The 25,732-nt window shown below is 39.8% G+C and overlaps 4 protein-coding genes across 8 annotated transcripts in view; 3 read left to right on the top strand and 1 right to left on the bottom strand.

Moving 5' to 3' along the window:
* The first annotated feature begins 1,227 nt into the window (after positions 1-1,227).
* Positions 1,228-4,489, top strand: LOC108877629 (GTPase IMAP family member 7). 2 transcript variants are annotated; one of them, XM_018667731.2, is made up of 3 exons: positions 1,228-1,516; positions 2,725-3,563; positions 3,690-4,489. In XM_018667731.2, exons 1-3 carry the CDS (start codon positions 1,468-1,470, stop codon positions 3,825-3,827), a joined length of 1,026 nt encoding a protein of 341 aa, XP_018523247.1. In that variant the 5' UTR covers positions 1,228-1,467; the 3' UTR covers positions 3,828-4,489. The 2 variants fall into 2 exon arrangements, with proteins under 2 accessions (XP_018523247.1, XP_050929638.1); XM_051073681.1 differs by having other exon boundaries at positions 1,229-1,516; positions 2,725-3,570; positions 3,690-3,828.
* Positions 4,490-5,024: 535 nt separating this feature from the next.
* LOC108877626 (midasin) lies at positions 5,025-13,569 on the top strand. 3 transcript variants are annotated; one of them, XM_051073671.1, is made up of 14 exons: positions 5,031-5,250; positions 5,713-5,973; positions 6,160-6,219; positions 6,347-6,480; positions 6,567-6,620; positions 6,710-6,755; positions 6,907-7,158; positions 7,279-7,361; positions 8,674-8,719; positions 10,401-10,904; positions 12,012-12,407; positions 12,517-12,708; positions 12,798-12,918; positions 13,001-13,569. In XM_051073671.1, exons 2-14 carry the CDS (start codon positions 5,721-5,723, stop codon positions 13,200-13,202), a joined length of 2,343 nt encoding a protein of 780 aa, XP_050929628.1. In that variant the 5' UTR covers positions 5,031-5,250; positions 5,713-5,720; the 3' UTR covers positions 13,203-13,569. The 3 variants fall into 3 exon arrangements, 2 of the variants coding, with proteins under 2 accessions (XP_050929628.1, XP_050929629.1); XR_007814053.1 differs by lacking the exon at positions 13,001-13,569 and having other exon boundaries at positions 5,025-5,250; positions 10,401-10,894; positions 12,012-12,152; XM_051073672.1 differs by lacking the exon at positions 10,401-10,904 and having other exon boundaries at positions 5,035-5,250.
* Positions 13,570-13,787: 218 nt separating this feature from the next.
* ccdc97 (coiled-coil domain containing 97) lies at positions 13,788-16,628 on the bottom strand. Its single transcript, XM_018667732.2, has 7 exons — positions 16,210-16,628; positions 15,931-16,107; positions 15,367-15,526; positions 15,094-15,182; positions 14,803-14,995; positions 14,586-14,709; positions 13,788-14,043 (listed from the first exon to the last, which is right to left on the bottom strand). The coding sequence occupies exons 1-7, from the start codon at positions 16,360-16,362 to the stop codon at positions 13,926-13,928; spliced, it is 1,014 nt and encodes a 337-aa protein (XP_018523248.1). The 5' UTR covers positions 16,363-16,628; the 3' UTR covers positions 13,788-13,925.
* A 146-nt stretch (positions 16,629-16,774) lies between these two features.
* The window catches only part of LOC108881108 (myocardin-related transcription factor A), an 86,709-nt gene continuing 77,751 nt past the window's right edge, over positions 16,775-25,732 (top strand). Inside the window, exons 1-2 of one of the 2 annotated variants that reach the window (XM_051073668.1) lie at positions 16,775-17,505; positions 18,264-18,325. The gene's annotated coding sequence lies outside the window, so the exon portion shown is untranslated. Of the gene's footprint in view, positions 17,506-18,263; positions 18,326-20,719; positions 20,926-25,732 lie in introns of those variants that run through there. The other variant, XM_051073669.1, reaches the window with a different exon arrangement.

The raw sequence follows: 25,732 nt of genomic DNA, 5'->3' as shown, positions 1-25,732 counted from the left end.
CTGAATAAAGAAACTTCACAAAGACCAACATTATACTGTACTTAACAGGTTTGCTGTTAATAATATAACAGTAGCTTGATCTGCTTCTGCCATGACCGCTGACAAGAAGTCTAACCCAGATCAAAAGGATCCAGAGGTAAGTATGAAAACGAGCTCTCAACTCTTCTTATTTTTATTATCATCTACTAAAATGATCTGTGGTTTTAGTTAAGTTTTCTGTTTTAGCTGCTCATACAGAGAAATTACTTCTGCTATCAGCAAGTGAAACAACCACAGACTGCAGTCGATAAAAAATGCTGCTGCCAGGCTGCCTTGCTGCTTTTCACTACCTGTAAGGTTTAGAACTGATTTTAAGTTTTTGCTACTCTCAGAGGTTGTGACCAATGTCTGGAACGTAGACAATCCTGACTGTAACTTAATAACTAGAAAATAGTTTGAGACTTGTCATCTGAGCAATCTACAATCTACAGATTGAAACTGCTCTCAATTCCAAAAATAAATGTAGAATTAGAAAACAATGCGTGATTAAAAGATGTATAAAAGTCACTGCACTAACATCCTATAAACACTTTCTCGTCAAATGCAGAGTTAATGAGATTTTGTCTGGGTGGGCTTAATTGTAAAACAAAAAAATATTGTTAGAAACAACCACAAAGTCAGTGATAAAAATGAATGATTAGATAATGAATGAGATCAGCCTCTTGCTTTATAAAAAAAAAAAAAACTAGGGTGAATCTGATGAGCTCAGTCGGATCAATAAAGTGAAGGTGAAGTATAAAGTAGGTTCAGATGGAAATACTCAAGTAAAGTACACTTACCTGAAAGTTTTGATGAGTACAGCAATGAGTAAATGTACTTAGTTACAGCACAGTACCAATGAACTGCTACATTACTATGCCCATTACACCTTTTTTCAGTCACAGCTGAGGTCCTGTCTTCTAGACACTGGATCTCTGTAAACAGGACAGCCTCAGAATCGGACATATTGTCCACTGGATGGAGCTTTTTATCTACTAAATATTTTTTGGTCAGTGAAAGTCTTCATTCACCTTTTAGGTTTTCATCAGAGTGCTTCAAGGAAATGTAATGATCATGAGTTAAAATTGTCATCATGTTGTTTTCATCTTCTCTTCAGGTAAAAGTTTTACTGCACAATATTTTCATGTCCAGTGATCACAGAGGAACATTTCTATGACCATTGAATCTGAAACCTGAACCACTCAGTTTGCTGCTCATACTTTCACTTTCGTTACCCTCATTGTGCAACGTGTTTTCTAGGGCAGAGTGACAAGAAGGGAACTGTACAGAACAAAAAACTTCACAAAGACCAGCCAGACTTTGAGAATAAAGGACCAGCTAGCAGACTGAGGACCAGTTAGCTGTTAGCCAGAAGCTACTTTAAACTCTGACGTTAATAGAGTATTTGTCAGCTTTGCAGATAACACAGTAGCTCGATCTGCTTCTGCCATGACCACTGACAGCATGTCTGACCCAGAACAAAAGGATTTGGGGGAAGGTAAGAATGAAAATGAGCTCTTAACTCGTCTTATATTTATTATTATATACTGCTGTTTTAGTTAAATTTTCTGTTTTGGCCTTTCATAAACAGAAATGCCTTGTGGAAGTACTGAAAGGAAACTATTATGGTGTTATTAAATCAACCACCCACTGCTTTGCTCATCTTATCACAGAGGTTATTTTTGAATCCCACAGGAATCCAAATCTTATACACTGAGCAGCTGCAGGTGGATCAGAGAACAGAGCTGAGTTAGCTGAGTTTCCTTTACCTACAGCATGAGGCAGCTCTGAAGTAAAACTAAGTAAAAGACATTAAGCTTCATGTCTTGTCACACCATGTTTTGCTAAGTAAACTCTGTTAATTCTATATGATAACCTTTAAAAACACCTATTTTAAAGTCCCATAGATATAAGTCATTTGGACCCACACTCTGTAAGTAGGTCAACACTGACACTAACCTCTGTCAGAGTCAATAGCTTTTAGTTAATAATTAATATATGTAATCTTAACATTCTTGTACAAAATAAGTACTTGAATTCCTGACAAGAGTAATTTTTTAATACATTTTCAAAGAAAAGAGCATGAAACATTTACATTTCTGACAAATGACCTGTTGCCAGCTGTGATCATTACACACTGGCGTCTTGCGTTTTTCACGGTTGTTACCAGCTTATGACAACAGGCCTGGTATTGTTTTCATCTTGTGAGTTTGTGAGTGTGTCATCATGGCAAAATGTGGTCTTAGAGACACTTACTCCAGCGGGAACTTCCACAGAGGTGGTTTTGAGTAATGTCACAGATGTTTCCATGTCTGTAGACAGACAGACACTGTGACAGTGTCACAACTGTGCAAGATCCAGTCATAAAACTCTACAGGTGTGTACTTGGGATAAAAATGAATGCCATGTTTGAAGACAGATGTGGTCCAAACAAAGGCACTGAAAGAAGAGGTGTTGAAAAAGGGAAGGAGCCATTGTCCCCCCACTGTACACCCCATCCCGAGATTCATTTTAGACATTAGGAAAAAATACAGATCATGCCATCAGTCATATCAGGTTCATTAAAGGTGTATTAAAAAATATCAAGTTATTAAACCAGAATATATTACGATAAGAGTTAAGTCATGTTTCAAATGTAAAACTGTCTTGGGTGTAATACACTTGAGTGACACTATCGAAAATGTTTCTCATTTGTTGTGTTGACAGAGAAGCCCTTGAGGATCATGCTTCTTGGGAAGAGTGGAGCAGGCAAGAGCTCGAGTGGGAACACAATCCTTGGTAGAAATGTGTTTAAATCAGACATGAAGCTGCAGAGAGTCACTCGACATTGTGAGAAGGAAGTTGGAACAATTGGGAATGTGCCTGTTGCTGTGATCGACACACCAGGGCTTTTTCAGACTGGCAACAAGGAGGAAATTGTTCAAGAAATTCTGAAATCTACCAGATTCCTGGAACCAGGACCTCATGCTTTTGCATATGTAATCCCTTTAGGAAGGATGACTCAGGAAGATCAAGATACCAACACACTGATCGAAACAATGTTTGGCCCAAGAGTGTGGGACTACACCATCGTGCTGTTCACCCATGGGGATCGTTTGGAAGGAAAAACAATAAATGACATCATCACTGAGAGCGATGACAACCTCCGCAACTTCATACGCAAGTGTAGTGGCGGCTTCCATGTCTTCAACAACAAAGAACCAGAAAACCCAGAACAAGTGACAAGCTTCGTGGCAAAGATCCAGACCCTGATGGCCCTGAATGGAGGGACTGATTACAACAAAAAACTGTATCCCGAAAAGGAGAGAAAGATCAGGGAAATACAGGAGAGCATCATGGCAGAGAGAAATGAAGAGATCAGCAACAAGGAGAAGGAGCTGGAGGAGCGTTATAAGGGGGACGAGCTTGAGGAGATGAAGAAGGCGCTGTGGAGAAGAGAGGAGCTCAAAGCAAGACTGACTGCAGAGAAACAGACTGGCATGAACGCTTGGATCTTCCTGATCCTGGTAGCAGTGGGTGTACTGATTGCAGTTTGTGCTACTCAGGTATCACGTATGTAGCTGCTAAATTTCCAAATGTTTTCAGAAAAATAAAGAACACCTAAAGAAAGAACTGCTGTAATCATTCACAGAGCAATAATTTTTAAATTTACCTCTGTTGTGTGCCATCAGAACTGTTATAGGTTGAATGTGTCTTCCTCATCAGTGGATCTCACAGTGAAGCTGGTGGGTCATTTGGAACAATTGCTGGGGAGGACGCTGTCTGTCCAAGACTGGTTCAACACCAACTTTCACTTTTCTCTTGCTTGACTTATAATAATCTGAAATGTAGCTGTTTTCCTTTTTGGACTAGTTGATGCTTTTAATTGACTGATGAACACTCGCTGTAGGATCATGCTCAACGAATTTAATGAGATATTTTACCTTTTCTTCTGATAGCCTAATTGATTTGAGATTGCAGTATGTGAGATTTTGACTATATTTATTATTACAGTTTAAATTGGTTTAAATACATTTATTCTCCTGTTACATGTTAATCATTTTTAGTGTTCTGTAATCTGCTCATGAATGGTTGCCCATTTCTTAATGGCTGACTGATAATTCATCTAGACAATGACTGTTTATTAGTTAGTAAATTCTTTATGTGTGGTGGTTTTTTGTCTGGTTCTTTTTTTTTTCCATTAATTTTCATGTTACGGAGCCCTTTGTTGTTAGTAGATCAGGATAACTTGTCAATGTTGGGTGGTCCTTAACAGTCAGCTCAACCTCATTGCGGTGATTCAGTAATTTAGTGGGAGTGTCTGCAACTCGAAGTTTCAGTTTCATTTCTTGGGATCAAGGGCAGCAGAGGTAAGACACTGCTTTGAGATTATAGCTGATTTATGAGTAAATGTAAAGTCGGTTTTCTGGTTTTGTGTGCTGCATTTTCGTGTAACATTTCTACATGGACATAATAAACAGATAAACATGCATTGCGTGTTTGCTGAGTTATGCCTGCACAAGTCAGTAACAGCCAGTGATGGGTTAAAGTGTTTACTGTACAAAGTCAGCTGAAACGGTGCATTGGTGCATGTAGGGATATAAGATAAACAGACTATATTACTTTCTTTTCCCAATCAGATGTGGCATCTTCTATTTGGAATGATATCGATAGTGTCTTGTCTCACTGTATGTGGCATCATAGACATAAAACATAATCCCGATGGTCTAAATGGCTTCTCTATGCCTCTACAAACACTCGGGCAGAGAAATCAAAATAACGTAGGCTATTGTCACAATATTGTAAATAGATCTGCAGAAGTCGTGGATTTGTCATCAGGATTCATTGGACAACTTCAAAAGATGAGTGAACTAAGTTCCTGCGCATCTGCAGCGTGTTTCCGCCTTTTCTCATCATTTTTTTTTTTTTGTGTGTGTGCATGAAACCCAGAGTTACTTAATACGACAGAGTATGATTCATCAACAGTCGCTAGAAAGTGACTGACTGGGTGCAGTTTCTTTAAAATGGCGGGTTTTTGCTGCCGATTTGAGCGTTACAAGACTTCCAAGAGCGTTACAAGAAATCAGAGTAATTCAGCGTTTCCTATTCATTTACCCGCTCATTTTTAAAAACAATAAAATGACTGGAGGTAACCTGTCTGTCAGGGTGTGACCAATGAAGTGGAGAAAAGAGACGGAGAGTTACATTTTGTATAATATTGGTACTGCACCTTAAGGAAGTTAGATAAGGACAGTAAGTCATACATTTATCGAGTTATGTGTGAATGAGGGTGTGAGTGTGTGTGTCTCTGTGTGTGTAACTTGTTAATCACAGCTGCCCTAAGAGAAAGATAGTCTCCCTAATGATGGTTATTAATAAGCCACATACACGTATGTGTATGTAACATTGAGTGTAACATTATTATTATTATTATCATTATTATTATTATTATTATTATCATTATTATTATTATTATTATTAGTAGTAGTAGTAGTAGTAGTAGTAGTATTAGCTCCCTGGATACACCCAATTGTGAGGACATGTTAGAAAAAAGAAAAAAAGAAATATGGTAAAGAAAAAGTTCCTATGTTGTTTTTGAGAGTGTGCTTCAGGTAAATACTCAAAGTTGGAAAGGTACTGTCATCAGATATGCAGAGTGAAATTATGAGAAAAAAAACTACTTTGTTTGTTGTTTTCTTTTTGTTTCATTCATAGACAAACAAATGAAACAGAAGAGGATTCGATTAAGACCCATTAGTGATGAAGAAGAGGAAGGAGAAGAGGGAGAAGAAAAAGAAGATGGGGACAGGAGAAATAGCCTAAGGAAAAGTAAGAAAATCAAATATATTGATGATTATGATGATGAGGATGAGAAGGAGGAGGAGGAAGAAGAGGAGGAGGACGAAGATCAGGAAGGCAATGAGCAGCCGGGCCCATCTACCCAGAACACCTATGACCAGATGGCACAAGAAAACAGTGAGTCTGTGCCACAAGACACACTGATCATCTGTTTTTCTATTTTTAAATATGAATGTTTTTTTGACAATATATTCCAAGATGAAGATGAAAAAACAAAAAAATCAAATTTGAAAAGTGCATTTAATTCTGCACAAAACACAACATCAAAATACATTACCAATTTTTGCTTGTATGCAAAACTAGGACTGCCTGTAACCTGTGGAGACAAAAAGGGCTTCCTGGATGTAGAAAAGCTGAGCAGGGGTAGGTGGAAACTAATTACCCCGTTCATATTTCTGATTTATACAGAGGTATACACATCTTCTCTTATTCCTTTATTTCTTCATTCTTTTCCCTAATTTGTGTTGCTGTATGTTGATGCTCTGTTTAGGTGAGCAATGCATTTTGAGTAATGGCAGCTGGCTCTCTCCACCTGACTTTGAGGAATTTGGGGGGAAAGGCTCCAGTAAAAAATGGAAAGCAAGTATTTTCCATGAAGACAAACCTCTGCAGGATTTATTTGATGTAAGACTTTTTTTATGTCTTGTGTTCTTTTCTTTAAGAAACTCACAATCGACACTAATTAAACTAACTTTTCACAATTATCACAGAAAGGGATATTAACGACTAAGGGGTTTAAAAGGAGAAGAAGTGAGACTTTAAAGGTAACTTAAAAAAAAGATTTGATGATTTTGTAAAATAATTTTATGCAACTTTGACACTGTGTGTCATAAGACTCTTTTTATTCCTCCAGCCAAAGAAAATCCTGTCATCAGATGAGTCAGAGAGCCGCTCTGAAGGTTTGTCTGCACTTTATTGAAACTGCAACTCAAAACAGAAATTGAATTAAACATTAAGTAGATTGCATGCCAACATAATAGTATTAATTTCATACCAAGTAGTAATTAACAGTTTCTTAAAGTTGTACATATTATTATATCCCTGTTAAAGCGTCAGAAATACAATCTGCAGAAGAAACTGAGGAAGATGATGTTAAAGATGACGACTGGCATCCAGGCAGTGAAGAACTGGAGAGAGAAGAGGGAGAGGAAGAAAGGGTAGGGGCTGAAAATGGAGGAGAGGTTGTAGACTCAGGAGATGACAAGAGTAAAGAGGAGGAAGATAAGATGGAAAAGGGAGAAATGGAAGCTGAAGATATGCCTGCTGTTACTGATAATGACAATGACAACAATGATTTTGAAGGTGACGTTTCCTACAGGAATCATCATCTGTACAAGCACTATTAATGAAATGAATGTTGGCATGTTAGGCTACTGTACAAGTTCTTTTTGGTATGTATAAATATCATTCTTGTTCTTTCAGATAGGGGGACAAATTTGATCATTTCAGCATCTGTGATAAATGCATTGAAGACAGTAAAAATTGTCATCCCGAGGCTCCAAGAGGTAAGATGGTGAGAAATTAAGCTGTTTCTGTCTTTGTAAGATGTCTCATAACAGTGGCACACACATTAATGTTTCCATCAGGATCAATTGTAATAACTTTGGTTATCCCTTTTCATCTGATGCCATTGTCAAGACGAAATTTTAATTTGACATTCCCATGAGCCTCAGCTACTTAACAAAAATCAGCATGCTAACAGCCTATGCTAAACCAACATGGTGAGAATGGTAAACATTTCCTGCTAAATATGGATCTTATAACAATGCCATTGTGGGCCCGTAGCACGTTGATCTTAACTTTTAGCTCAAAACACTGCTGTGTCTAAGTAAAGCCTCAAGGTGCATTCAGACAGAGGGCGAAGAGAATTTTATCCTTGCACCAGTTACGAAATTTGACTAGTGGACTGTCTGTGTTTGTTTGCCTCTGACCATCGATGCATTTTAAGAAGTGGACACCAGATACCTACCTGCCAAGCGTGAAAGCAAGAAAAAATTGCTCTATACACAAGTCTGCATGTGTACAGAGTGGTGCAAGAATGAGTCCTAAAACCCGGAAATAAGTTGACATTTTAGCACTTCAAAGCACTTTCCTCATCCCAAAGTAGATGGATTTCTTGAATGGATTTTTGGTTAGATGCCTTTAAAAAGGCAGTTGTTTAATAAGACTATACACGTCAACGTCATAATGCACACACACAAAAACTACCTACTCACCAGTTCACCTTTACAGGCTCGTTGTGTTTATACTCTATCAACTTTCTAAGAAGAAAGGCTTTTGTAGAGGAGATAAGCGCACTAAGTCAAAGGAGCAGTTACAAGCAGTTACAAGTGCTAAACTTAAAATAATAAACCTTTTTCTCTGCAGACATTTTGAAATGTCACGACAAGAAAAGTACCAGTGTATTTGATAACATTAATGGCTGATTAATAATTGCACTCAGGGAAGGTCCTGATAGTGTGTATGCTGGCTCACTGGAATTTCTTAATGGGACACTAATGGTACTGAGTCATCAGTATTGTTATTTATTCCACCTTGATGCTTTTCCTATGTGTGAGAAGTCAAAATGTCTGCTGTGAAAAAAGACAATGTGTGTGACTGTGGCAATTCGTGCCATGAATACACATCTGCTTGCATTTTCCTTTGTCATCTGTCTTTATATACAATCTATGGTCTTAACCCTCTGGTCTCAACACACACACAGTCGTTAGCATGGTTGTAGTGCTTAAAAAATATAACCAATGACAGATATTCATTTATTAACTACTGTTCAAAATTGATATGTGCTCTTGTGATAGTGTATGTGCTTAATTTCAGGCCAAGACTGATCGTCAGTTCAGCTGCTCGGAGCATCCAAAGGAAGGTCTGTAAATGTTACTGTCAAACTAAGGCTACATCCACACTACTAAGTTTTCTGTTTAAAACACGATCTCCGTCCATACACGTGTTTTTAGCTCCGTATCAGAAATAATGTTTTGTAACCTTCCTGTCGTGTTCAAGAAATGGAAAACCAGAGACCAAACTCCTCAGCATAAAGTGGTGTGTGTGTGTGTGTGCATGTGAATTCATGCACATGAGTCGCATTTGACACTCAGGTCAGAGTGGACCTTGCAAACACAGGCATCACATTTGCAGCATCTCAGGCTTGTTTTGTTTTCTGTAGGGGCACAGAGCTCACAGCGCTTCCTTTTCTGCCCCTGTTCTTGTTGGGGGAGAGTGGCCAGGGCAGCGGTTCGGGTTTGCACACTCCTAACCAGACTGGCAGAGGCAGGTGCTCTTCATCTTGTTCTAAAATCTGGTCCAGAGCCTCTCTGACAGACAACCGTGTGGTCAGTCGCCTACTCATTGTGCTCAGAGTAAAAGGAGTGCAAGGCAAACATCAAGCTATAGTGGCACAAAAGCACAGGAAAGAGATGGGTTCACATAACAGACACCCGTCTAGTCTGTGTTAAGATATAATACATTGTTTCATTAGGAGGTTGGTTCACGTGGGAGGATTGGCACATAAGCGCAGGAAAGAGATGTATACCCACAAAAGACAGTCTGAAATGTGTGGTGTGTGTGTGTGTGTGTGTTGGGGTGGTGTGTGTGGGGATGTTTTCTCATCTGATGGATGAATATAATCTGGATACCCATTCATTTCCTATGGCGGTCACTTTTGACCAGGAACACCACAGGTGTAACAAGGTTGACTAAAACAATCAAAATTCAATCAAAAGTGGTGATCATCACTTTTATATGTTCAAGTGCACAGTGTGGAGGATATCATAAGGCCTTGAGGCAATCAGATGTAAAACACAATATTTATGAGTGTTTTAAGTTGTAAATCAGTCAGATTTGACCCGAACATGACAGGAAGGTTAACTGCTACTCCTGAAAACGCATTTCACGTGACCATTCACGTACACTGGGCATGCGCTGGCCGGTGTAAACAGGAAGAAGATCGTCTGCCCCATGAATTCAATGCTAAGTTGCAGAAAATACCACGAACGAAGAAGAGCGATGGCGAATAAAAAGGTCAGAGATTTCTTTGCTTGGACCGACGACGAGGTGGAACTGTTACTGAAGGTAACACGTCAGTATAAGGCGGCCATGGCCGTGGAAAACATTGACTGGGAGTCGTCGCAAAGCAAATACAGTGATATATTTGAGCTGTACCGGGAGCATTATCCATCGCCGGAGGAAGCCATGGCAATGGGGAAGGAGTTTCCACACAAAAAGGACGAGATCACAAAAGGTATGTGGTGTAATGTTTTGTTTTTATTTTTTTTTTTACAAAAACCACACGCTGGCGAATAGTCCAATAGTTTCAAACAGGTTGTGTTTTTAACCTCCGGAACGTGAACTGTGCACGTGTTGGCAGGAGGAGGGGCCTAGTGAGAGTACAAAATCCTGCTGTTGCTGCCAGGAGGAAGGGGAGGAAGAAATGAATGAATAAATCTATCATGTTTGAGTTGAATTTGATAAAATCAAGTGCTCATCCAATATGATTGTAAATTACTTACTTACATACAGTATAAACTGTGTCATGTTTGTGTTTACAGTTCAGCTGACCACCAAAGTCAAGGCCATACGGATCAGATACAGACAAGCACTTGATTCTGGTCGAAAAAGTGGTCACGGGCGAGTAGTCTTGCTCTATTTTGAGCTCCTGAAGTCCATTTGGGGAGTATCCCCTCCAAGAAACGTGATGTCTCTGGGAGTTGGGACCAGCGACGTGGTGGAGGCTGTGGAACCAGTCGCTGGCTTGCCTGACACTGGGTCTTTGTCCATGCCTAGTGGGGAGCGAGTTGCAGAGGATGCTGCAGAGATGGCGGAGAATCAAAAACAAAGACTCAGTGCTACTGTGAGTGGCTACAGGAGGGAGAGACTGAGGAGAAAACTTCCCTTGGATTCGGTTGCACAAGATCTTCAGCTAAAGAGGCGGCTTCTTCAGCGGTTAGACGCCACTGAGAATGAATTTGTACAGAAAATGGGTCACTGGTCATCTTTGATGGATCGTCTGAACTCGAATATTGAGCTGCTGGTGCAGCATATTGTGGGTGCAGGTGCCAGTCATTACATGCCTCCATGCTTGCTGCACAACACTCACACCAATTCATACAAAACATTGTCCATTTATTTTCAGTGTCGTTTGACTTGTGTCTTTCTCAATAATGGTGCAGTGCCCGTTCAAAATAGGCTTGTTATCTTATTAATAGTTTAATATTTTATTCACTCGCCATCGTCAAATTTCCACATCAGTATTTTTATGATGGAGTGGCAAGGTGGTGCAGTGGTTAGCACTGTCACTTTACAGCAGGCAGTTTTCTGTGCCTGCATGGGTTATCTGCAGGTACTGTGGCGTCTTCCCACACAAAGACATGCGGGTTAGCTTAATTGGTGACTCTAAATTGCCTGTTAGTGTGAGTGAGTGTGTGTGTGTGTGTGTGTGTGTGTGTGTGTGTGTGTATGTATGTATGTGAGAATGTTTCTATATGTCAGCCCTGTGGTGGACTGGCGATCTGTCCAGGGTGTACCTCGCCTCTTGCCCAGTGTCAGCTGGGAAAGGCTCCAGCCCCTGCCCGCAGCTCTTTAGGATAAGCAGTATAGATAATGGATGGATGGATGCTATTAAAAATAATAATAATAGACCTTATTTGTAAGATACCCTGTCAGAAAATAGTGGTTAAATAACGGTTCATCACCTCAGCACCTCAAATTACAGGTGCCAAAATGACCACCTAAAAACTGAACATTATAATCCTCATGAAGGAAGATTTATTGCCAGCCTGTTTTAATCTCCTGGATCAGGTTTATCTAGGCATACCTAATAAAGTGTAGTAAGTTTAGATTAATTTAATTACTGTGCATTAGAGCAACTCTTTCCCTGAACTGTCCATACTCAAGCTAAAACACTAGCAGCATTTCCAAAAGTCACTGTTTTAGAGGCTTAAACACTGAGGTGGTGTGGACGCCAGGCGTAGACATAGCAGTAGAAACGTGTTTTAAAATGAAGAGATAGTAGTGTGGACGTAGCCTTAGTGTGTGATTTGATCATCTTTAATCTGATTAACTTGTGGGATGATGCTCAAAAAAAAAAAAAAACAGCAGTATTATTTTATTTTGCAACTCAAGCAAATCTCTTGTGTAACATCAGTTTTATCTGTGAACAGACGGTTGGTGTAAGTCATTGGTCGAGGATGCACAGAGTGAGGAAGAGAGACAACGCAACGGTTCACCAGGTGGCCCCTTCATCACAGCAGTCATACACACTGATCCCCCTCAGGAGTCAGGTGTCCCCCTCATCAATGGAGGTATTAAAGAAGAAAATGGAGAGGAGTTCATGTATAGTGATGGAAGAACAGATGGACAGAGAGAAATCAAAGCAGAAACAGGAAATTCTTCTAGACCTTTATCTGCACCAGCTGCCTCATCCCCAGACATCAAGCTTGACATTGTTAGTAAAACTAAAGACAATGAATCAGTCAGCAGTCACAATGCCAACCTCAGTATTTCCCCTGTGCTGTTACTCCCTGTGACAGACACAAGTTTTGCTGGTGACATGATAGGTAAGCACAACATTAGGATTTAACGGTTCCTGTAGTGGTAAGATGGTTTAAGATTTAAAGGATTTGTTATAATATTTTTTATTTATTTGACATTTTGTCCCCTGCAAAGCTGACTGGGAGAAAGAAGATTTTGAATCGAAGCATTGTGGAAAAAAGAAAGAATGGAAGAGAGAAGAGCATCTCGACACGTCAAGCTGTGAAGTCAGTGTTCAGTCTATTGCAACTGTAAATTTCAGAGACATCATCTCAAACAGAGCAACCACTCAGCAGGGTATTAAAGAGGAAAGAATAGAAGCAATGAGTGAGTTGTTCAGAAGCCACAAGTTGTATTATTTTGTACAAGACTGAAAATGCATTCATTTCAACAAATGTTTTCTACTAACCTTGCAGGCCCTTCCACTGAACCTCAGATTGTGCTGGGTGACTGTCAGTATGATAACCCAGGGCACACAGATGCCACCACCCTTGGCCACGATGCAACACAATTACAAGCGATGAAGCTAGAGATGAGGTAAGCTCTAATAATTACATTATTTGGATTAATGAAGATGCCTAATTGATGTGCACCCCCATAAAGTATATTTCTTCCACAGGGATTCCCAAACAACACAAGTGTCAGACAGCATTCACTCATCAGTGATGGAGGAGGGTCCGTCCTCTAGGCTCTCTGCTAACATAAATCTGGATACAATGGACCTTGATCAGTTAAAGAGAGAGAAAATAAAAATGCAGTTGAAAGTATTAAAATTACAAGAGGAATATTACACTCGGAAACTGGAAGAATTTAAAAAGTGAAATTGTTCTCCTGTAAAGTGGTACAAACCTGCATGGTAAGCATACATTCAAGCACATTGTTTGAGTTGATTGATTGATTAATGATATATAGGTATATGATTATGAGATGGGAAAAATAACAATGCAATCACTCAGGGATCACAGAGGCTTTACCTAAAGGGAATGTGGCAGTGCAAGTATATGAAATGATTTTAATTGATTTACAAAAAGCATTTGATGCTTTGATTTTATATATGTATATATATATATATATATGATACAATGATACACATTGTATTTGTTATATGAATCTGATTCTAGTATATTACCAAGGTTCTTGGACTCATCAATACTGTTTTGTTTACATAAAGAACCATGATGGAAATTATTCTTGGACTTTGTGTTATCCTTGACCTTGGGCCCCCAGCTCTCCTCGGGTCTAGTGTCTCTCCTCCTCTGCCAGTTTTGTACTTGGGTTCATCATTTCCATTTGTGTCTGGCTCAGTGAAACTTGCCATGACAATCTGAAGCTGACTAAATTTGTGATAAATCTGTTGGTATAGAAATCCTAGTAAGATTCTGTGTACTGCCAATGAATTTCTCAAATTGCCAATGACCCAGAAACAACATTTATTACCAGCTGTATTTGTATTCAGGTGTAACATTAAAAGATAGAATACATATCCTTATTTTGTACATTTGTATTTACAGTTCAATCAGAGCAGTTAAACTCTACTACAGCTGCTATTCTGTCATATCTTCTTCATCCTCTTCCACCTCATCGTCTTCATCAAAGTATTTGTCTTCAGCGTCTCTGCTGACGATGTCCAAGTTGTCATAATCTGGGTTCTCATCCACCTCACTATAACACACACACACACACAAATACTTAGAATACACACCTTAACCTGATGCTAGTGATTTTTCTCATAATTTCTATTGAGAACTTCATGTTTGAGTAAATACTTTCTTTTCGGTAATTACTGTGACTTATCATTATCACTTATCATTAACTTATTATTAGTTACTATATTATATCTTTACCACTGGATTTCAATATTATTAGCAGCTTGTTGAGAAAGCACACCTTTATTTGTATTTAAAAGCTCTTGATTTTTTTAATCCAACATAAAACCATGTTAATTATCACAGCAATAACATTTTCAAAAAGCCTGCTCAGTCAGAGGAAATTCATTGTGTCATCAACTATTGCTCCATTGCATTATCCAAGTTTTTCTTAACTTATAGGCCCAAATATCCTGATCAGGATTTAGTAGATGATTTTATTCACACTGGTATTCTGAGGTACTTGACTGACAATTGTTACGTCCACTTAAATTGGTTCTAAGCTGGCTAGTACGCCATCCAGTGTTGACCTCTGAGTGTCAGTGGTGGCACGCTGACCTGTAGTTGAAATCTTTGTCTTTGCCATCTAGGAAGCGCTGGTGCATCTGGCTGATGAACTCCTCTCTGAGCAGAGCCTTCTCCTCGGGGGTAGGCTCCCATTCCTTCTCCTGGACTCTATCATCTACAAGTTTGAACACAGAGCAGAGAGACAGACGTGTTGACAAAAATGACAGAAACGAAAGCAGTGAAACCACTTTGTGTAACCCCCTCTCACCGTCGTCTTCTTCATCCTCTTCCTCCTCCTGTGCGCCCTCCTCTCTCTCCTGCTCCTCCTGCAGACGATTCTGGATGAGACGCTCCTGGTAGGAGTTGAGGAGGAGGTGGGCGAGCCCTCCCGTGCCACCCGCTGGTGCCCCTGGTCCCCCCTCTGCACCGTCCAACATGGCCCCCTGGGAGCGCTCCAGCATCTAAAGAATTGATTAAATTAGCCAGAAAATAGCCCAAAAATTTTAAAGAAAACCTTCCTAAATCTACACTGAACTGTAACTGAAGAAGTAAAACTCACCTCCTCGTCAGTCAGGTATTGACCGATATATTGTTCATACAGCAACGGCTCTCTAATTCGCATCTGTTCTTCACTGAAATATTGACCCTCTAGGAGAGGAGGTACAGCAGATGAGCAGAGGAAGGGTAAGTTGTTGAATGTTATCAGGTACCAATGCTTGGTGGAAAGATTGTTGAGAAATCAGCAGATGTTTCCACAGTGGATATCTAAAACTTTTCAAAGTAAAACCAAAACCATCTGTGTGATACCACTAGTGGCAAGTGAATCCCCTACCCCTCTGCAGAGCTCTGAGGGCAGCGTAGCGCTGGTTTCGGACCCTGGTCCTGTTGGTGCATCCTGCAGATCGTGTCTGTATCACTTTGCTGTAGTGCTGTGCCCGTGGGTCTGAGCTTACGTGATCAAACGCTGACAGGTGCTGGGGCTTCAGACAGGCCTGGAGATTGGGGAGAGTAGATAGTGTTTAACGCAATGGCCTATATTTTATGCCTGTTATGTTGATAGTATGCTGAGTTCCTTTGCCAAATGAGGTAGTATATGATACATATCAGGATAACTGGTAAGGATAAAGACCAGTCCTAAAATAAGAGAGCTTTTTTTCCATAACCAGTTTTCATTTTTGTCTGGAAATTGCCTGTATCAGACATAAAAACTGACAGGACAACGTAATGTTACTTACCTTTATTAACTGCTTAATAACTTCTCATGTAAACATCACAGAACCATGGCTAATGTACCAATGTCTATGGTACTGGGGCTTTATAGAACAATTATTAAGCAGTGTCCAAAATTACACTCAAATATGTGGGCAGATAAACACATTCAGCTGTGTGCACATACATGGTACCTCTCCAGGAAAACCAGTGGTTTGTTCCTGTACTGATGCAGAAGCTCCTCTCTGCGCTGCTCTAGGGTCAGTTCAGCGTCTCCTATCTGCTGGCTTTTCACCAGGCTCCCACTCAAGGCTATGGCTTCTACCATGGCGTTTACAGAACTGGACTCACCCTGGCTCACGCACTGAACGAGCAGTTAAACAGGATATTAGCTCTTACACCAGTAATAAGTGAGCGTATTTACTTTATACGTTTATAAAAACAGAGCTAATGCTGTGGATCTCACCTGGGTGTGTTGCAGCGGCTGCTTGGTGTCTGTGAGGCTGTTTAAGTCACATCTCTGGGACCGTGTCAACGGTTCGTCTGGTAATTTGCTCTTGTCTTCACTCCCACACGGACTCGGTTGTGTTTTAACGGGAGGTTCAATTTCACCCCACATATTTAACCCTGTTAACCAGCTAACTAACTTGTTTCCAGTGGCTCTTAATGAATCGTTATGGTTAACTACCTGTAACGTTAAGATAGCAAGCGTTTATGTCCGTTGTCAGATTACTGCTCTGAATAATTTGACATTTTTTTCCGATTCAATATGAACATTGTCGCATGAATATGTAAAGAATTACAGCTAAATGACATATATTTTAATAAAGTTGCATGATACTTGTTCAGCTCAATGTTTTGCCGCCATATTGGTCCGTCATTATTATTGACTCTCTTCTCTGCGACCAAGAGAATCGTTCCACCCGGTCGTCGAAGTGCTTGATTTTGTCGCTCTCTGGTGGTGCATTTTTTTAACCATAAAAAACAGTAGCCATTCTTAATCACGCACAAACCAACTCTTTTCTACCTCTGTTTAGGTGTGTCTTTACATTTGTATGTTTTGTATTGTATTTTTTGCTTTTATTGTTCGTTGCTATAGATCTTATACTGTGAAGCATTTTTGATCCAGAAAGGTGCTGTATAAATAAACCTAACTTACCATCGTTAAATGTATAAAAGCACAATAATAATAATCTGCTACTTATTTTTTTTACTTTCCTTCCTACATTCATGAAACTCCACGTGTTCTAGTGTTTCGTTGCTGGCGGATACAAAGCAAACAAACTTACTAAATACTTTTCAGGTGTAGTTTAAGGTGCATCCTCTTATCAGGACAGGTGAGAGTCCCATGAACGTATCACTGTCAGACCAATAGCAGCGAGGCAGCAAGGAGGGGAGACACTCCCGCAAAAATAAAATGGGCTAATACTTGATGTCTGTGAAGCCACTCCATCGTCTGCCACGGTTTATTTGTATCAACAGAGGGACTATTTTAAGATGCTGGGTTACACACAGAAACACACAATAATACCGGAGGTGAGACGAAATTCCTTTTAAAACAATTGCAGATATTGTCCTAAAACTTTCCTCCTGATGTGGGCAATAGTTAGAGTTGTATTTTGAAAGTTTTAACAGGATATAATTTTTTCTCATCCTGGTTTACCTCACCATGTGTGTCGCACAAACTTGCTCGTCTTTTGGTTGAATTCGTATCAGGTGGACAATAAAATGGACACCGTGCAGGAGCAAAGATAATACCAAGGTACGTATTTACAGCATAGCTTCCAACTGATTGCACTGCATGCTGCGTCATACCACCGCACTGTAGCACGATGTTCTTGTTTGCGGATCGTTGCTTGTAATTAGCTCAACCTGACAGCTGCCTGGGGACTGCCTTATGTTAGACTGCCAGACCCAGGGATTCCCAAACACTTCTCACAGTCACTATTTAACATTAGTTATGTGGCTTTTCAGTAACTCTGTGGAACCACAGCAATATTTTTATTAGCTATCATATTAATACAATTTTGCTCATGAATAATGTCTTCTCATTTATAATTTTGTGTAGTTTAAGTCAACAAAAACTAATGAAGAATGGATCTAGTGATTGAAAATATGATTGTAAGTTCCAAATTCTGTCCTCCTTCCTCACCTGACTGTGGATCTTTAACATCATATCTTTTCAAATGCAGTAAAGATCAAACACAGCTGGACTCAACATCCTCAACAGTCAGTTGTCCTTGAGAACAGAGCATTCAGTGTTGGTTGTAGTAATACTCAACAGCTCTATCACAAAACTCAATTATAGAGAGTGAGGTTTATTTTGAAATTCTTTTATTGGGCTTTTATTTTCAGTATCTCATTGTTAAATACTCCACCTGTTTCCACAGACACTTGCTCTCATTCAAAAATGTGACAAGAGGATGAATCTAAACTGACCATTATATACAATGTGTGTGTGTTTACTCATTCCTGTCTCTAATGCTATCTTTATTGTTATTTACTCTCATTTGGCTTCAGTGTAAGTGGATCCAGTGAGATGGAAGTCCCTGAGAGCTCGTTTAACATCAGATAAAGACCAGGTATGTAATAATGAATTATAACTATGCTAAATCATGATGGATTTCCACTTTTCTCCACTGATTTCTTAGCAGATGCAGTAAATGTGCTTTGTGACTTGTGAGTATTTGCTGCTATCAAAGCTGCAGAAAGCAATGTCAGGTTTTCCTTTTTGAGTTGACACAGTGACAACTGTTTGAATAACCAGCACTCAATACATTGTTTACATTCCAACACAAACACGCTGGGATATTCTGGAGCTAAATTGAGCCAACGTCGCCCCTCCTGTCCTCCTGTGTAATGTCCCATGAAGTAGATGTAGCTTTAAGCATGATGGGGAGGTCTTTGTGAGGAGTCCCTGTCTATGTCAGGATGATCATCTGCTGTGAAATCAATCCCATGTGGCTGTGCTGTGGCCATGTTTATACTACGAGTAAGGACCTGAAATGAGTCACAGACCTGTTTTGGTGGACCAAAAATAACAGCAGCAGCTTTTTTATGATGGTGTCGCTTTAAGTGTGAGACTGTTTCTAATTTGGATCATTAGCGACACCATATTGTAGGCAAACAAAGTATTCCCTGGGCTGAGCCTGAGGCGTGCTACTCCACTTCAGGTATTAACCTGAAAATTGGAAAAAGCAAGTGTACCACAGGGAAGAGGGTCTGGGTCTGTGTAACCCTTGTATTTATAGCATTGCTCTGAAGGGTCAGGATTTTGTGCTGATTCCCACCCCCCCCACAGTGATTGTCGTGTCATAAATAGCAGTTATATGCACACGTTTTTCATTCTGATTTGAATCATTCTGATTGAAGATTTCTGGTCAAGTGTTTACATGGGATGTGATTAAACACAGTCTGGTATTTACATGCGGCGACACATTTAATCGGAACAGCTTTGTGACATGAGCAGAAGTGATGAACACCTCATACATTCATCTTTCTCAGTGACTCTTTTATCTCCTGGGCAAATCACGTCTCTGAACACTTGAGCAGAGATTTTATAATGGAGGAGGCAAAGCACGTATAGTCTAGTCTGTACGTCTCCTACGGGGGCAGGAGATGCAGACAGACTTTGAATACATATGGCAGAGGAGAATATCAAGACAAAAACTTATGTGATGTATCAACTGTGTTAACCACTCTCCAACCAGAGGAGAAGAGTCTAAATCATCATTAAAAAGTTAAAGTTTATTGTGTTTAAAGCAGGAACGTCAGTTAATCAGTCTGCTTTTATCTATAAATTATTCTGAGTGATTGTCACAGTATCTGTCGTCCACAGCTGCTTTATACTGCATGAAAAGTTTCTTCTTCAGTGCAAATGCTGTTGTGTCACATTTAACGCTGACATGAGTGTTTATGAAGCGAGATGCCATCGTGTGTGTCTGTGTTTGTGTGTGACTCATTTATAACAAGTAAGTTCAGGTATAAAATAAGTTTTGTTTGAAGATTCAGTATGTTTTAACAAATAGGCCTCACACAGTCTGCTCCTTCCTCTGCCAACCTCTTAGCAGCAGTTATCTTTATGTTTTGGTCTGAAAGTTAACACTGTGACATTACATAAGGTCCATCCTCGAACATTAACCCACTCATTATATTTTGAGCAATTTTATACAAAGGTGATTGGCAGTCTTTAGCCATTAAAGGGCTATTCCCTAAATTTGAACTGAGGGGTATAAAACCAAAACCACAGCCAACCATGTGGACAGTGCTGTATTATTTTATGGAATATTTCTTTTGGGTCATTGATGGCCAGAGGTGGAAGTTGTTTTTTGAACGCAGTTGATTCAGGTGTGTTACCATTAGGGACAGAGCTTTTTAAATCAGATCATCTAAATAATATTTTATTCTCTGTTGTTGAGTAAACTGTGCAGATCCAGTGATCTTTTAGAGCATTAAGACTGATTTAACTCCTGTTTTCTACTTGACATCTAAAACAAACAACAAATTTAAAGATATAAAAGAGAAGATGATCATATCTGATCTGTTCCACCAACACATATACTGTAATACTGTAGAGCCAGGAATCCTGTATCTATATTCAGAAAGGCGTACACAGGCAGATGTAGAGTAATTCACTTCAACAGAACTGAACTGAAGAGTTGACATGAAACATCACAGTCCTCACAAATGATTTGAAAACATATATTTAACACACATGACAAACAAGACATGAAGGGTTTGTTTTAGGGAGAGGGAAAGAGGTGGGGGAGAGAGGGGAAAGAGGGGTAAAGGGGTAAAAGAGAAAGGGGTAAGAGGGAAAGAGAGGGTAGGAAAGGGGAAGGAGGGTGAGGGGAGTGGGTAAGGTAAGATGGGGGGAAAGAGGGTGGGGTTTCAGAGGGAGGGATCCTCTGTTGTGGCTAACCCCTGTTCTTTTTCTTCCCCCTCTTCTTCTTTGGTTTCTCTTTTTCTTGTTCATCTCTTTAGCTTCACTCCTCTCTGTCTCCTCCTCCGTCTTTTCATCGTGTTGGTTCTCCATCTTTTCTTGGCTCTTGTTCTCCTCCTGCTCTCTCTGTTGTTTTAGAGCCAGTTCCAGTCTCAGACTCTTCTCTAAGGCGTTTCGTCTCTGCTCTTCTCTCTCCTGAAGCTCCTTCTCTTTCTGACTGAGCAGGACCAGGCAGTCCAGGTACGCCTTAGTGCAGGCCTTCCTTTTTTTTGATTCCTGTTTCCAGGAGCTCATCTTTTTCTTTCAGCTCCTGTCTCAGCTGGCTCTCTATCCTCCTATGACCATTGTCACCTCCTTGGTTCTTCTCCAGCTTTTCGTTGTCTTTGTTCTTCATCTTCTCTTGGCTCTTCTTCTCCTCCTGCTCTCTCTGTTGTTTCAGAGCCAGCTCCAGGCTCAGACTCTTCTCTAAAGCTTTACGTGTCTGCTCCTCGCTCTCCTTCAGCTCCGTGTCTTTTTGACTGAGCAGGTTCATGCAGTCAACATAAGCCTGAGTATGAGCCGTCCTTTTGTTGATTTCTCTGTTTAGGAGCTCATCTTTTTCTTTCAGCTCCTCTGTGAACTGGCTCTCCATCCTCCTCAGTTCATCCTCAGCCCTCTTAGTCTCCTCCTCCGCCTTCTCTTTGTATTTGTCCTCCTGTTCTCTCTGGTCTTTCAGAGCCAGCTCCAGTTTTTAGACTCTTCTCTAAGACGTCATGTGTCTGCTCTTCACTCTCTTTCAGATCTTTTTCTTTTTGACTGAGCAGGTTCATGCAGTCAACATAAGCCTGAGTGCGAACCTTTTGGTTTCTTTTTTAAGGAGCTCATCTTTATGATTGAGCTCCTCTCTGAGGTGGCTCTCCATTCTCCTCCAACCATCCTCACTCCTCTTGGTCTCCTCTTCCACTTCCTCCTTGTATTTCTTCTCCTCCTGATGTTTCTCTTCTTTGAGAGTCAGCTCCCATCTCAGGTTTGACTCTAGAGCTTTACCTCTCAGCTCTGCACTCTTAAGGGCCTTTTCTTGGTCTATTGAGCAGGTCCAGGCAGTTGACATAAGCCTGAGTACGAGCCCTCCTTTTGGTTGACTTCTCTGTTAAGGAGCTCATCTTTTTCTTTCAGCTCCTCTCTGTGCTTCCTCTCCATCTTCCTCACTTGCTCCTTAAGAGCTTGTTCTCTTCCTTCACAGCCTTTATCTCAGAGATGGCGGAGTAGAGGGGCATCTCTTAGGCTCTGTACAGTCTGCTGCAGCTGTACTACAGCAGGGTTGAACTGTGCTGCCTGTAAAAGGAGCAGTGACTTGCCTGTAAAGGGGAGCAGCGACTCGCCCGTAAAGGGAGCAGTGAATGGCATTTGTCCAAATGCCTGAAAAATAGAAACATACATGTAGTTCAAGGCTAAAAGTCCAGTCACACCTTAACACAACATGTACACTTATTTATACAATTGAATCTACTTTAGTCTAAGGACAGGACTCCTGGAAACACTCCTCAACACAGAGCTACTGCACTAGAACTGCTATTTCTGTTAATACTGTTCACATTGTACATTTTTTAGACAATTCATATTCACCCCACCTGTTATTTACAGATCTTTACTATGCACATTACTCTGCACTTCACTGTTTTTTCTGGTTCAATCTTTAACTACATCTCGTTGTCTCAGTGCTTGTATTCTGTGCAATGAGAATAAAGTTGAATCTAATCTAATGTAATCTGCCAAGTATCAGAGGCACAGTGAAGAAAAAAAGTTTCTCCAGGTCAAATGAGAAAATCTTACCAGGTGTCTTTGTGGGTCCATTTGTTGTTGAGTTGCAGCAAAGACAGCAGTCACAGTTGTTAAAGTAGAAGTTGAAGTTAAAATAGTGGTCGTCATATCAGTTCGTCGTTAATAACAGTTGTACGTTCACAAAAGACAGAGACGGTACTCGGTTCAAGGTCATGAAGGTAAATGAGGTTTGTTCTCTGTAGATCAGGCTTCAACCAGAATGTACAGTATTCTGTCAGAGTTCTAGAGTGATGATGTGATAACTGAACATTCTCATCATCTGTTCTAGTTATAGTTCATCAAGATTCTAACTAAGCTGGTGATGGCATTTTACAACTCACATCTGATTAATTTTGAACATCCATTAAGTAATGGTAAAATGGTAAAAGCACTATGAGAAAATGTTGACACTACATTTTTTGATAAGTTCAAGCACAAAATCACTCCTTTATTGGTAACAAGAAGTGAACAAATTTCTTCTGTCAAAAACACACACAAATCAGTGAAGAGAAAAGCTGCTACAAAGATCCTGTAACTTCAGTGTTCATAGTACTGTACTCTATAGTTATGATCCTCAAAGGTGTGTTACTGTTATTGACTAAGTTTAAATCACTTCAGTCGATACAAGTTGATTTTCATAACACTGAAGACACATGGTGTGTTGTTCACATAATGATCGTTGAGGTTACAGTTTTAAAGTCACCCTCCATTCCAAAAATTGTTAGTTCACTTGAATGTTCAGCCTTCACTATGCAGAATGATGGATGTCAGTTAAAGGTGCACAGGTGTAAAGTACAGGTATACAGTTAACATCTGAAGTATGTGGACAGTTTGTTGTTCGGGCTCTGAGTTTCAGCACATTCAGCTTGAAATAAAATACTGGATACTACATTAAAGTGCCAAGTCTCAGCTTTAATTTGTGTAGGTTTCGATCACCCTAGATAACATATTTTTAATCACATTGGCTTCTAAGAGTGTGTGTCCATACAGTGTTTTTACTTGTAGAAAAGTGCTAGCAGGGTTGGGAATGCTACATCCCAGAGTTTCTTCAAAAAAAAAAAAAAAAAAAAAAAAAAACCCTGGCATTGTGGCCTTTGCTTTTTATTACTATTTGTTTGACACTGTTTTTTTTCCAACATGTTTTACCAACAAGGATGTTTGGCCCTACTTTGTATGGATGAGCTTGTTGCTGATTGAATTTGAAATGTTCACCTGACAATATAAATGACAATATAAGTTAACAAAAGCACATAATGGTTAATGGTGGGAAAACCCTTATGTTGTTTTAGCATCAGTCCTTTAGCATTATGTGTGTATGACGTAGTCATTATGAGCATACTTATAAGCCAAGGCAAGCAACAGTGTAGTTGTTAAGTAAGAAATTCAGCAGCAGTGCTAAAGGAGGGCCAGCAGACTTTAGTGCACCCGGGGAGATGTCAGGGCCTCAGATCAGTTGTCATGTCAACAGACATTACCATAACATTTTTGGGGGCTGCTTCAGGAAGGAAAAATGAGATTTATTTTTAAGTCTGTAATAGTGCTCGCAGCCATTAACTGAAGGTCAATGTTCCCCTAAAAACACAGAAAAAGCTGAAAACTGTTAATGGAAACTGTGATGGAAATGTTTTATCTTGGTGCTTTTTGACTTATATGAAACAAGTACAAGGTACAGGATATGTATGACGTGTGTAACGCAAAGTCAAACACCAATTTGAGAAAAATTATCAGTTTTTACAAAAACATCCCATAAATAATAGACTTAGGAACCAGCTACTTTTAGTTTTAAAGTGATGACAAGTAGGAGACTTGAACACCAACACATATTTTTTAAATAAACTGCATTTAGTTGTCTGATTTAGTTTTCTGTTCTGGTGTACTTTTTAGCAGAACCGTGAGTTGAGCCCATCATTGTAATGGTTTTGTCTAACGGTGGAAGAGTGCACAGACAGTTGTGATGTGTACAACAGACTGTAATGTCAGGCAGTACTTCATTTGACAAAAGATGTGATCTTTTTACTTTCTATTGATAAACATAGTTGAGGAAAATTGATGAGTGAACACTTACACAATTGCATTTTTAACCATCAGTATTGTATATTTTTAAATCTTAACACTGTCAGAATAATACTAATACTTTGTTATGACAAATGTAACCAAATGTAACTATGCAAATATTAGTTTATATATTATTAGCTTATTACCCACTTGGCAATAATTGATAGTGTTTTCCTTACATAGATGTTGTAAGAGTGCACTAATCACATAACATTTTCATGTGGCTCTGATACATGAGAGGGATCAGTCTTATAATCTGAGCAAAGTCTAACTCACACATTGTCACTAAGTCATTGTGGGATGTCAGCATGCATGAAGTCAGACACTGGGTCAATACCAGGCCTCAAGCCTGATCAGTACTGGATCTACTTCTTTTTTTTACACACACACACACACACACACACACACACACACACACCTCTAACATTTTTGACTCTCTAAATTAATAAAGAATTGTAGTGAGTGGCACATGTCACAGTGTAAAAACAGTTTTCTGGTAACATATTGGCCACCATATATACTGATACTGCATATATATAAACTTTTAATCACATTGGCTTCTAAGAGTGTGTGTCCATACAGTGTTTTTACTTGTAGAAAAGTGCTAGCAGGGTGCTGGGGAATGCTACATCCCAGAGTTTCTTCAAAAAAAAAACAAACAAATGCAATTTCATAAGGGGGGTGGGGGGTGGGGGTAGCCATCAGGGATTACCTTTCTTCTCTGAGTAGCCAGTGGTTGATTATGTAATGTGTTGCCACAGAGTGTTGTGATGTTGTTTTTTCTACACAGCAACTCATTGCCGTTCAGCAATTCTCTCTATTTATGATGAGTTGCCAGTGACAACACAGCAGTGGACCCTTTGCTGACGTTAAGGACACCAGGGTGTCTGTTACCTCTGTTATATTTTCACTGTTAACCCCTAGGCTCATATTACTAGGAATGAGTCATTTAGAGAGAGACAGAGAGAGAGAGTGAGTGAGTTGGGGGGAAAGATAGGATGGAGCTGAAACTCACACAGAGGAAAAGAGAGAGGGAGAGAGAGAGCATACAGAGTAAGAGAGGCAGAAGTAGATGGGGGGTAATATATAACATACTATGATCTAACACTAGCATAGCATTTTATGGTGATCGTGTTACATTTGATCTTGAAACTTTTTCTTCACATTGTAGGTCTGTCTATGAGCCTCATGC

The sequence above is a fragment of the Lates calcarifer genome, linkage group LG11 (assembly GCF_001640805.2).
Source record: "Lates calcarifer isolate ASB-BC8 linkage group LG11, TLL_Latcal_v3, whole genome shotgun sequence".
Lineage (NCBI taxonomy): Eukaryota > Metazoa > Chordata > Actinopteri > Centropomidae > Lates > Lates calcarifer.
The sequence above is the reverse complement of the archived record's forward strand: the minus strand, read 5'-3'. Positions and strand labels throughout refer to the sequence as shown.

What these genes read in the sequence shown, in the direction of transcription:
- ccdc97 (XM_018667732.2), bottom strand. Translation starts at nt 16,362, where the DNA reads ATGTGGGGTGAAATTGAACCTCCCGTTAAAACACAACCGAGTCCGTGT. An exon ending in AATACCTGACTGACGAGGAG is followed by an intron (nt 14,996 to 15,093) that starts GTGAGTTTTACT and finishes TCAATTCTTTAG; the next exon opens with ATGCTGGAGCGCTCCCAGGG. An exon ending in GACAAAGATTTCAACTACAG is followed by an intron (nt 14,044 to 14,585) that starts GTCAGCGTGCCA and finishes TGTGTGTTATAG; the next exon opens with TGAGGTGGATGAGAACCCAG.
- LOC108877629 (XM_018667731.2), top strand. Translation starts at nt 1,468, where the DNA reads ATGACCACTGACAGCATGTCTGACCCAGAACAAAAGGATTTGGGGGAA. An exon ending in ACAAAAGGATTTGGGGGAAG is followed by an intron (nt 1,517 to 2,724) that starts GTAAGAATGAAA and finishes TTGTGTTGACAG; the next exon opens with AGAAGCCCTTGAGGATCATG. An exon ending in TTGCAGTTTGTGCTACTCAG is followed by an intron (nt 3,564 to 3,689) that starts GTATCACGTATG and finishes GTGTGCCATCAG; the next exon opens with AACTGTTATAGGTTGAATGT.
- LOC108877626 (XM_051073671.1), top strand. Translation starts at nt 5,721, where the DNA reads ATGAAACAGAAGAGGATTCGATTAAGACCCATTAGTGATGAAGAAGAG. An exon ending in GAAGAAGTGAGACTTTAAAG is followed by an intron (nt 6,621 to 6,709) that starts GTAACTTAAAAA and finishes TTATTCCTCCAG; the next exon opens with CCAAAGAAAATCCTGTCATC. An exon ending in TGACAACAATGATTTTGAAG is followed by an intron (nt 7,159 to 7,278) that starts GTGACGTTTCCT and finishes TTGTTCTTTCAG; the next exon opens with ATAGGGGGACAAATTTGATC.